At 37.8% G+C, this 13,039-nt stretch overlaps 1 protein-coding gene across 2 annotated transcripts in view; it reads right to left on the minus strand.

Moving 5' to 3' along the window:
- VWA8 (von Willebrand factor A domain containing 8) overlaps positions 1-13,039 on the minus strand; it is a 389,233-nt gene that overhangs the window by 119,270 nt on the left and 256,924 nt on the right. For both annotated transcript variants that reach the window (XM_014549735.1, XM_005878642.2), the window contains exons 36-37: positions 12,886-12,967; positions 9,508-9,709 (exon numbers count right to left, since the gene is read on the minus strand). In XM_014549735.1, coding sequence (XP_014405221.1) covers positions 9,508-9,709; positions 12,886-12,967 — 284 coding nt within the window. The remainder of the gene's footprint in view (positions 1-9,507; positions 9,710-12,885; positions 12,968-13,039) is intronic.

Below are 13,039 nucleotides of genomic sequence, written 5' to 3' on the forward strand. Positions count from 1 at the left end.
GAATCTGGTGAACACCTCTCACCCCTATCTGGTGACTCACTGAGAACCTATTGCATGCAACTCAAAGACTGCCAGAGGCTCTTTCAGTGACTGAGCCTAACAGGCAGCAAGCAGGTGGAGGCAGGTGGTGGAGGACATTGGGGTTCCTTGGGACTTTTGCTTGCCTGCCCCTGGGCCTGGTGCTAGTAAAAGCCAGCATTAGGATGCAGCTTGATCCTTCCCAGGCATACCAGGCCCAGTAGAAGCAGCCACAAATGGTGGATCTCTTTGTAGCTCCAAACAGATTGCCCAGGGACAGTCACAACATTGGTCTGCGACTAACATTGGTCTGCACCAGAGTCCCTCCCAAGAGGCTCCAGAACAAACACACCCAATGGCCAGCTTGAGACAACATCAGAGTAGGATCCAATTAGCTATACAAGTGGCATATCCAAACCTGAATAGACACTTCTCCCAAGAGGACATACAGATGGCCATAGACACATGAAAAGATGCTCAATGTCACCTAGCATCAGAGAAATGCAAATTAAAACCATAATGATGTATCACCTCAAACCTTCAGAATGACTACCATCAATAAATCAACAAACAACAAGTGATGGTGAGAAAGTGGAAAAAAGGGAACTCTTGTGCTCTGTTGGTAAGAATGCAGATTGGTGCAGCCACTGTGGAAAGCAGTATGGAGTCACCACAAAAAATTAAAAATGGAACTGCTTTATGACTGAGTAATTCTACTTCTGGGAATATAGCTGAAGAAACCTGAAACCTGAATTCGAAAGAATATATGCACCCCTATGTTCACTGCAACGTAATTTATAATAGCCAATATTTGGAAGGGGTCCAGGTGTCCGTCAGATGATTAGATAAAAAACAGTGGTACATTTACACAATGGAATACTACTCACCTATAAAAAAGAAGAAATCTTACTTTTTGCAAGAGCATGGATGGACGTGGAGTATATTATACTAAGTGAAATTAGCCAGTCAGAGAAAGACAAATACAATATGATTTTACTTTTATGTGCAATCTATTGAACAAAATAAACTAACAAACAAAATATAAACAGATTCATAGATACAGAGAACAGACTGACAGTTGTCAGAGGGGAGAAAGTTGGGGGGTTGGGTGAAAAAAGTGAAGGGGTTAAGCAAATAAAACTCTCACATCCTCAAAACCCTCATAGATAGGCAACAGTATGGTGGTTAGCAGAAAGAAAGGGGGATGGGAGGAGATAGGACAGGGTAAAAGGGTTGGATAAATGGGGATGGAAGAAGACTTGATTTGTACCCCTGAGGCCTATATAATTGTATTAACCAATATTACTCCTAATAAATTCAATGATCAAGTGAAAGAAAATTATAAAAAATAAAAAGAAAAGCTTTTTCTCTTGGGCATGTCAGTTTCCAAAGAGGATTTTTCCAATCTCCTGCTCAAGGGATATAAATATGGATGCAGACTTTTACTTTATCTTCTTGTTGTCTATCTCACTCCTGCCTGAAGCTGTGCAGATCTCCATTACAGCTCCTGCCTTTTATAAGGGTAGAGGAGAGCCAGTTGCCCATGGGCATTAAGATAGAGGAGAAGACCTGGATTTCTAAATGGCCTCTATGCAGACTTTCCACCAATCTTCCAATTTTGAGTGCCACCCGCACTCCAACCTTCAAAGGTACATGGTGTCTTCAAGTCCTATGCTCTGGGCTTTGGCAGAGTAAATTAGCTTGAGTCTTGTTGGCTTTCCCCTCTGCAGAAATGGGTTTTAGCTCTTTCCAGTCATTAACTGAGTTAACACCCACCCAGCTATTTTCCATTCTCCCAAGTGTTGCTTGCCACCCTGCGTTGTTATGCCTTCAGTTCTCTTTGTCCTTGTGGATTTTGGACCATTGGTCCTTGTACCTCTTTTGACCCTTTATCATTCTTTTACTGGGATTTTGATAAGAAGTAAAACCAATCACATGTATTTGGTTTGTCAGGAGTCCCTACCTCCTTTCTTGAAAACTGGGTTCAGGTACTAATTCATCTTGGAACCACTTCCAAAGATAGAGTTGTTATTCTGTGCCCCCTCTGATCTTTTAATCATACTTTTATACCTTTCTTCACCACACTGCACCATAATTTATTTGGTTATAGCTTTACTGGACTCTAAGTTCCCTGGGTTTGCACCTATACCTTATTTATTTTTTTATCCTCACAACTAGAGGCCCGGTGCATGAAATTCATACAATCGGGGGGGGGAGGGGGAGGGGAGGGCCCTCAGCCTAGCTTGCGCCCTCTTGCAGTCCGGGAGCCCTCGGGGAATGTCTGACTGACGGCTTAGGCCTGCTCCCTAAGCCATCAGTCAGACATCCTTAGCGCCGCTACGGAAGTGGGAGAGGCTCCTGCTACCATTGCTGCGCTCGCGGCACGCCCCCTGTGGGAGCGCACTGACCACCAGGGGGAAGCTCCTGCATTGAGTGTCTGCCCCCTGGTGGTCAGTGTGCGTCATAGCAATGGTCATTCCTCTGTTCAGTTGATTTGCATATTAGTCTTTTACTATATAGGATACTGAGTGCTCAAAGATGTAAATTAAATGAATGGATGGGTGTAACTATTCAAAGAGAGAGGTTAGAGATAGTACTGGTGGCCTGACCTTGTAAGGAAATCCTATATAATAAAAGCCTAATATGCTAAGTGTCTGGTTGTCAGGTTGGCTGTTCAACCAATCAAAGCATAATATGCTAATAATATGCTAAGGCCACTCAACCGCTGCTATGACATGCACTGACCACCAGGGGGCAGATGCTCCAACCATTAGGTTAGCTTGCTGCTGGGGTCCAGCCAACTGGGACTGAGCGAGACGGGTTGGACATGCCCTGGAATCCTCCTGCAGTCCCTCCCCAGCTGGCCAACCTCCCGCGCTTTCCCAGCTCCGATTGTGCACCGGTGGGGTCCCTCGGCCTGGCCTGTGCCCTCTCATAATCCGGGATCCCTTGGGGAATGTCGGAGAGCCAGTTTTGGCCCGATCCCACAGGCCAGGCCAAGGGACCCCACTGGTGCACAAATTCGTGCACGGGGCCTCTAGTAGGAAATAAAAAGAGAAATATTTTTAGAATGTTAAAAAGAGAAACAGAAGAACACTGTATACAGAAAACTGAGAACGATGGCTCCAAATTTGACTTGTTCTTAAGTGTTCTCAGGATTCAGGCTAAAGATGATGTATATTTTGCTGTGTGTTTTTTGGTCCTGTTCTAATTTGTCTTTTAAATAAGGCTAGACACTATAATCTTCTGCTGACAATTGTCCTATCATTGATTTCCTGCTTTTCTTCAAGCTGACAGGTTTAGGCACAGACAGTTTTTTCAATTCCTTTTTGGGGCCAACAAAAGTTTTTCCAAACAGGATTATAAACAAATGTCACAAATTTAACACTAGGATAGATTATGAATTATGTAACTCATTGGGTCATAATGTAATATTAGGTGTTTGGGTAACAGGGCTTCATTTTAATTTGGCTTTGTTTCCATGTAAACATTAAAGAATTCTGTAGTCTAATATTAGCTGAATTCCATGTTTTTAACTTTTTCCTAAGTTTTTGTTTGTTTACTAAGTACTTACTCTGTTCCAGACATTAATGCATTTCATTCTTACAACATCTTTGTAAGGCATGATGATTTTATCTTTTATATTATAATTGAAAGGCAAATGTAGAAAGAACAAGTAATTGGCAAAGATCACAGACAAAGTAGAACATGGATTAGAACCCAGATTTAACCACTTCAAACTTTATGTGCTTAAATAATAGGCTATATGGCCTATGAATAAAATTACAATTCTATCTATAAATATAACAGCAAGGTTTTATTTCTACTGCCACTGTGATGTGTTGACTTTACATGAGTATATAAATTATGAGCTCAGAGCCATAAAAATTCTATAGCCATTGATTCAACATAATCACTGCATTTGACATCTCAATTTATAATTGACTAGAGGCCCGGTGCACAAAAATTTGTGCACTGGGGGGGGGTCCCTCAGCCCGGCCTGTGCCCACTTGCAGTCCAGGACCCCTTGGGGGATGTCCACCTATCGACTTAGGCCCACTCCCCAGGGGATCTGGCCTAAGCTTGCAGTCAGACATCCTTCTGGCAGCCAGGGAGCCCTCAGGGGATATCCGACTAAAGGCTTAGGCCCCCAAGGGAGCTGTGATGAGGAAGCTGGGGTGACAGAGGAGCCATGTTGTCCCGCCCCGCCACCCCAGGTTGGGTCGCACATGGGACACCCACCACCCCGGATCACAGATAGCATGCCTGGATGGCGGCAGGGCAGGCAGGATGGTGCTGATCTGCCCTGCTTGCAGTATGCAAATTAGCCGCCATCTTTGTTGGTGATCAATTTGCATATCTCACTGATTAGCCAATGGGAGGTGTAGCGAAGGTACAGTCAATTACCATGTAGATAGGATACAATGTAGAATTAATTTATTTTCCTTATACTTAAAAATCATACACTTGTTGACTTGCTTATCTTAAGAAAGTGATTTGATTTTAGATATATTTAGCAATTACTGATAAAGCTGTGATCCAATGGAAGCAATACATTTGGAGGAATGTAAAAACCAACTAGCAGTTTCCTTCTGAAATACAGTGTTTAGAAGAAAGGTGGCCCCTGCGCATGAACCCATGAGTGTCATCCTACTTGAGGGCAGACTTCTCTCTAATCCTTTACTCAAACCAAATTTCTGGTTCAAGAAGAACATTGCCAATTGGTAAGTAGGATAACTGCAAGTTTCAACATTTCCCAAAGGTAATTGATATTCCACCTTATCTGCGTCTTCAATACCCTTTCTCCTCTTTTTTTTTTTTTTTTGCTTCTCTCTCACTCCTTCTCTACATTTCCATTGCCTTATTCCTAAACGGCCTTGCAGTTAGGTAACTGTCATAATTCTCCTTGGGTTGCCACAGGCTTAACCAGGCCAGTAGCATGCTGGAGCCAGCTTGAGAGATGATTGCTAAATATTCAGGAATTTTGGGAGCAGATTGTTAACTTGGTAGCTTGAAATCAGCCATGGAGGAAATATGCACACCATGGAAAAGGATAAATATTATAAACTGCCCCACATCACCCCAGAGAGCTAGTTCATCAGCACACCACTGGGTATCATGCTCTCCAGAAAATCTTTCGCTTTCATCAGGTACTGCTGACCTAAAACTAGAATCAAAGTGAACTTCTATGGCTGGGATTTCTCTAACAGGAACAAACAATGGGAAAAGTCTTAAAGGCACTGCCCAAGTGTTACTATATAGACAAACAGCTAGACCATCTGAAAACCAGCTCTACTGACACATTGCTAGGAGATATGGTGGGAAATTATAAAAGTTTTTATAAAAAGCATTGCCTTTCTGGGCCAAGGATGATTTCCAAAGGCATATGTGCATATAAAAGCCCTACAAAATATGTATTATTCTATAACATTGATACACTGAATCAAATTGTTAAATATTTTCAGAGTTACCAACGAGAGCAATGAACGATGTACAAAAGTGGACTATGCTCCTTAAAAAGAACAAAGAATTTCGAACCTCCACAGAGGATCTGAAGATAACAGCCTATACGGCAAAAACCTAAATTTACTAATAGAGAACCAATTAAGTAATCTAGTGGTTTCCAAAGCTGAAAGTAAGCCTTAAAAATTCCTAACTGTTGAACTAGTGGTTACAGAAAAGGCCAGGCTTAGCTACCTAAGTACAGCAAGCTACATTTACTTATATTCCCAGAATATTTTCTTTGAAATGGGGGAAGGATGAGTTGTGCTTAATAGGAACTAGCTATCTTTTCCATGTATTTTCTCTACGCTTCTCTCAATTTTCAAATATTCACTGTGTCTGTTGTGTGCCAGGCACACTATAAAGGATGAGTAAGTTCCAGTCTCACAGTGTTTGTGTCAGATGGCTCTACCCCTTTTTAAGTACATAGTACTATTCAGAGGCCTCAAAGAGATTCTGCCAGCAATATATAAAATACTTAGTTTCTGATTAGTTTACTGTAATTAGAAAACATTTGAAAGCCACAACCTTTCAGCCTTTTTGCTGCCTCAAGAACAGCCACCAGAAGCCTTTTAGAGAAGAGGACGTGATTTCTGAGGAAAACTCTGGTGTAGCTTTTAACAGCCTTCTTGGGAAGAATCCGAAACTAAATAAAAATATGTAAAAAGTAAGCTTTATAAAGAATACTGTGAAGTGTAGTCAGAAGAATTTTGGCTTATAATGAACCCAGGCTTTTGAAAACATGGAGTCTAAAAGGAATAAAAATTGATTCTTAATAATGGGCTCTTAGGATGACAGTTACAGTGGTGCTTTGAGTTTGTTGTTATAGTTGTTGACTATAAGAAAAACACATGTTCCTATCAAAGCATGTAAAATTAATGAACACACTCTATATGCAGGGCTAAATATATATTCTCTTGCAAGTTGTACTCATTAAAACAACTATCAATGAATACATTAAAGAAAACAAAAATTCAAAACAATAGTGGCTTCAGAGCTATTAACTCTGGAAGCCTGAAATGTAGCAAAAACATAAAGGATGGAGATAACGCACATGACTGGCTTAGTTTATCTAAATATAATAGTTCCTTTGACATCAGGCAAAGGAATTAGGGAAAGATGGGGGTCAACAGTGGTGGATGGCACGGGAGGTTATTTGCCTGGCCTTCGCTGCTGACCTAAAGAGCATCGCAGGACTAACAGGAACCACCCAAGCAGGGGTGTGTAAACCTCCCACACCAGCCTGTGCTGCCCCAAACTACTGGAGAACAAACCTGGCCTTTTAATTTCTGTAATGTAAAGTAAGTCCTTTTGGCCACTAGATGGAGATCAGGTTACTCTGCCAGGAACAAGGGAAGCTGCTGGCAGTCAACAAGTGATAAGTATGTTGTGGAGAATCTAATCTCTCAATACTTCCAATCAAGCTCCTAAATCAAGAGCAGACCCATGTTGAATAAAGTATCCATAAATGAGGAAGAGCTTGAAGGACTGAACAGGAGGAGAACTATAAAAGACAAATTTTTTACTTGTTATTACCGTTGCCCCTGGGATAATTTGTATTTAGAGTTAGTTGTATAAACTACTTGTAAATAATAACATGAACTCGTCTAAGTAAGAGCAATTAAATATGCTGTCTCATTGTTTACCAAGCAATGAGAAGGAAGAGGAGAGACATAACCAAAAATTAAAACAACGACAGACTATTTGGACAATGAATCCCATCTGTTTACACAAAAAGACAATTTGTTTCTCAGTTTGAATCTGTATATAAGTATACATTTTCAATATGAACCAAAATGGATCAGGGAACATCAGAGATGGAAGGAGAATGTTACATAACATCTATTCTAATTTTCCAAATGGAACTACAATTTAATTCTGAATTATGTAACTTTATTACTGAATAAGTCTTATTTCTGTGATAGCTGAAAATGGTTGGTTTGGGGAAGATCAAATATTGCCCTGTATAATACAGCCAAATGTTTTATTTTTGAGATGTTAGGTACTATAATTGTTTATTCCTAACTTAATAACCATATATAGTCAACAAATACCTATTCAGTATTCAGTTACATAAAAACAAATGAATAATTTATGACAGTTTAAAATAATTCCATTTGTCATCAAATAGCTTTAATGACCAGTGTAATTTAGTATATATGAATGTGAGCATAAACAAACCTATTAATTTCCTGTTATGTACGAATCATTATGTTAGGAGCTGAGAATACAGAGATGCACAACAGAGTCAGGAAAGACACTGGGAAGAGAAGAGCTACACAGCTGAACACAAATAGGGGTTAATTTTTGTAGTAGTTGACACCAGTTACCAAAATCATGAGTAAAAGTCCTTTTAAAGTTCTGTTGTAAACGATAAACTTAATAGGCCACAAATGCTGACCATAGGAAAAACATGACCTTAGATGTCTATAACACATGAGAAATTAAAAATAAAATAAAAGATTCAAATACAATAGTATTTACTATTAGGTATCAATCACTGTAATGAAAATAGGAGCTTAATTAAAAGGGTGAAGAAATTAATGTTTAGAATAATAAAAAGTCAGAACCACAGTTAATTACTTTTCTAATTATTGTTATGGATAGTGACCAACATTCAGTCTGTTGCTGTGATAAGTCTATTGCACTTAATGACATATTTATTTTAGAGCTATACATTTGTTTTAGCTTAATTAAAATAATATATTAATACCACTCCAAAAGGATTTGAGGTTGCTTGCCTATATACTGGTTTGTGATTTTCAAAATGTTACGTCCAGCTTTTAAGAATATAAGAGAACTATGAATTATTTATTCACAAATATATATATTTCTCCTTTAAGGAAATCACAAAAATGGCCAAATAAAATAGTAATTATTAATCAGTTATTAATAGAATAGTTTGTGGAAATTTCTTATCTCGGTAATTGGCTCTTTGCAGAGCAACACAGCTGGTAGAAACCTACCTTTCTTTTTAATGGATAAAAATGAAATGTAAACAAGGAAGTTTTCTTCTGAAGATTAAAATAAATTAATTACAAATAAATGCTTTTATGATATGCTTTAGTATTTATGGGTACACAGGCTTCCTCATTATTCACATTAGTTCTAGACAGCAGCTAGATTAGGTGATGACTGAGTCATTTTTGGAGTCTTGGGGTTTCCTCTCACTTTGGACACCTGTTCCCATACACCTTTCCAGTGTAGGGTTGGGTCTATTTATTCTAACTGCTAAACTTGCATTATCTATATATATAGAAGCCTAAGCGACCGTTACGACCAGTTGACCGAACAATGGTCGCTATGATGTGCACTGACCACCAGGGGGCAGATGCTCAATGCAGGAGCTTCCCCCTGGTGGTCAGTGTGCTCCCACAGCCAACCTCTCGTGGCTGGCCAACCTTCCGTGGTCCCTCCCCCTCGGACTGGGCAAGACTGCCCCGATCACTGGCCAGGCCGAGGGACCCCACCCATACACAGATTCCTGCACCAGGCCTCTAGTCTGGAAATAAGGAAGTTGGTAAAAACATATCTCTATTAGATGCATAGTTTTGTTTATCTTCTCTAGTCTAATGGTCTTGACCTTGTAAAATGCGCTGCATTTTAGATCCTCAGTATCTCAAGTGGAGATGCTGACAATGATGACAGTACACATCAGAAGAGATGCAAAGGTGGTGCTGGAAAATGATTAATGCTTAAGGTTAAAATATAAAAGTTGATTGTATTCACATGCAGTGCTATGAGGAACCTGTATATTTAAGCACTGTCAGAGAAAAAGGCATATTTTTACTTTTTCACTATTCTAGATGAGTAAGATTTGCCTTTTTCTGGATCTGATATTTATTTTAGCCATTAAAACAACTATATTTGAGTCGTTGGGCTAGACGTTTTCACAAGTAGAGTTTTACCACTTAAGGGTGCATATTCATGAACTCAATTTATACTTGAATATGCACCCTTAAGAGGTAAGATCAATTCAAGTGGTACCTGCATGTGTCTGTCATCTTGTCCAATCATGTTTCTCCATTCCATGAGTGAGCGCTGCAGATGTTCAAGTCCAGTTTCCCAAAGTCTGATTTGACCTCCCATATCAACAGTAACAACACCACCTCTGCCCCACTCAGCTAGCAGTGCATCTGTGTCTGAAATAGTAGATATCCATGTGGTATATGGGGAGAGAAATTCTGATCTGAAAAAGAAATCACAATCACAGTATTCAAGCAATTGGTAATCTAGGTAATGAAGCTAGTTTAACCTGATTTAGGTGCATTAAACTTGCTATAAAGAATTCTAATAATAAGCACATTAAAAGATATCACCAGATCCATCTGTAAGTAAAAAAATACACATTTAGTTACTGGTTATTTACATTTTTTTTCTGTATTTATCCCAGGTGACATTAGTATTCATTGTCAGAAAGAAACTCTAAAACCAACTCATATTTCACAAACATGCAGCATAAGGTCAGCGCTGAAACTGATGTTTTGTTTATGTGTTTTAACTTCCTTTGTATTTGATATTTTGCCTTTCCTACCTTAGAAAACTGTAAGGATTTATAATAAATAATTTATATATTAGTTGTATTATATATTCATACATATACATTTCCTTTATTTTATATTTATGGTACATATACAGTCATTTCTAGGAATGCAGCGTTTGCCTATAAGAGTCGATTGCACACATACTCCCTTTATTATCTATATAACATACATACATTAGAAATCCTAATCACCAGTTTGTGTGCTCCCTAAACACATCTGATACATTCTATATAATAAAAACATAAACTATCATTGCTGATCTGGTAAAACCACAAAACCACACTATGTATTAGAGAAATTCTTATAATATACCAAAAATAAACCAAGACTACTTTGACTTTTCTTTTCAGTCTGCCTTGTAGATTTTAAACACAGTGTAACAAAGCCAGCTATTCTGGAATGCAGAAGTCTTAGAAAATGTTTATATGAAGAGGATGATAACAATAGGATGGGAACAAGTGTTTCAGAACTACTTTGCAGTGTTAGAAGGACTCAAAGAAAGTAATATTTGATATAATACAGGATATAACTTATTGTGCTCTCCAAAAAAATATTTACTTTAGGAAATAAATTAGTAGGTACAGATGGTGAAGTAAATGGCTACTTAAGAATAATGAAATTTATCCATGTGAAACTATGTTTGAAACTCTTCTAAGAGCACTCAAGATGTGTGCGTCCAATGAGCACTGTATCTACTGCTTGCATATTTAAATTTCCATGAAACTGGAAATTTACAAGGGCAATTTCTTCAACATGTCAATAAAAAGTGCAGAATAAATTACTTTTCTACAACAATTTGTACACCAGGTCTAGAATCTCTTCACCTTTAAAAGTAATAATACACGTTCCCCTTATACAGAACAAGTTCTTTAAGAAAAGCATAGAATTACAGTAGAGTGACACCTAGATTTACATACACCCACATACAAGGGCTAGGGAGTATCATTTTACAAATGCAAATAATGTAAAAATTTGAGAAACAATACTCAAATTTTACTGAAGGCAAATGTGATATATTCATTTTGGTCTTGCAGTTACATATAATTTTACTGTATTTTTTATTATTTGAAGTTAGCCATCAAATGAAAAATTCCTGATATCTAGCAGATTGCTCAATTTAAGTACTTAGCAACAAAATTGGAATCCAAATGGGTTTCTCCCTTGGATTACATATATGCCAAAATATGACAACAGTTTATCTCGAGAGAAACTCAGATATACTGACAATGAACAGACAGAATCACATGGCACTTAAAATGTGGCAAGTTCACATTTAGATGTTTTGTAAGTGTAAAATATACACTAGATACCAAAAAGTTAGAGAAAGTAAGAAATGTAAATTATCTCATTAAATTTTTATATTGAATATATGTCAAAATGATAATATTTAATATACATTGGGTTAAATACAATGTTAAAGTTAATTTCACTTCTTTTTACTCTTTTAATGTGCTTACTAAGGAGTATAAAATTACATATGTGGCTCACATTATATATTTCTACTGGACAATGCAGCTCTAAATGAATTATGGTGATCAGCTGGCACTGGTTATATATACAATTGCTCTCCAGATGTTCTTTCTATAGCAGGTATAACATACAGGTTATAGAGAAAGTTAAAAGAGAAAAACACGGAAATAAAAAGCTAGGGCTAATGAGGCAGAAATTAAGACAAATAATAAAAACATGATTTAATGCTTTAGAAATGTAAAATAAGTTCTTTGCTTTTGTAACTTGCACTAATAGTATATTTTAATAAGCATATAATTAATATGGAATAAAGACTCTTCCCAAATGGTTAAAGGCCATTTTCCGTTAAACTGACACAAGAAGGCATACTTATATATGTTGGAATAAGTAAATCTATTTCTTTGGATATGTTTTCATTATTCATATTTTTGAACCTGACTTAAGGGTAAAGGAAACTGTGTTTCTGAGTTATTTTGTACTGTCATGCTGAGCTATTTTCTTCTGGGAGTTGGAGAAGGGGCTAAAAGGGAGATCTGGTGATATTTCAGGTCTCTGACAAGTTCCAGTGTCCCCAGTCTTCCTGTGACACTGGAAGGCTTTCCAGGCTTCTCCACTTAGGATTTCAAGTGATGTTTTAACCACAGTGTTGTGAAGGCTCAGTCGCCTGTGAGGGAGTATATGTCAGGAGGGGATGTTAGATCAAGGCAGGTACACGATCAGGTTGAGGGAGGTCATGGATGGAGGCATCCAGAGAGGGATGGGCTACTGGTGAGGACCTCTGTGTTCAGACACAGAGCATTATTGCTTTTCCTTTCATAGCCTCAGTCGAGCTAGTGTGAATGCTTTGCTTCCATCCTTGGACAATAAAAGCAGTGACTGACACTGAGTTTCATCCCAAATCTCTGAAATCCTTTGACCACGGTATGACCGTCACTACTGTGCAATAACATATTTTAAAAGAATATCAACCAAATGATATTTAAATTACTTTGATAGTTTGAATACATTTACCTCAGAAAACTAACATATGAAATTAATAAGTATGAAAATTTCTATAATACTAAAAATGCTGTTTCAGATACAGAAAAATTTATCATTAGGACAGATCAATAAAAGAGAAATGAAGAATACAAGAATACAAGAATGTACATTTTTCCAAAATGAAAATTAAAACGGCAGTAAGGCATGCAGAAGAACAGCAAGATATAAACCAACTGTAGCTGAAAAAAAAAAAGAGCTTTCTATTTAAGGAAGCAGAAAGCACACATTTATTCAAAGTACTTGTTAAGAAGTCATTCTTTTTTCTCTTAATCTAACATACAAGCTAAGAACAAAAGTGGAAATGGATTACCTGGGAATAGGGATATATCGGAGTTTTTTTGATTGAAGATCAGTGACTTCTATATAACCAGATGTATGTGGAGGGGTAACATCTGCAAATAGTCACGACATGAACAGAGTATTAAATTAGTACATGATACCAATATAGGAACAACAACAACAAA

This window comes from Myotis brandtii, unplaced genomic scaffold (genome assembly GCF_000412655.1).
Source record: "Myotis brandtii unplaced genomic scaffold, ASM41265v1 scaffold569, whole genome shotgun sequence".
Taxonomy (NCBI): Eukaryota; Metazoa; Chordata; class Mammalia; order Chiroptera; family Vespertilionidae; genus Myotis; species Myotis brandtii.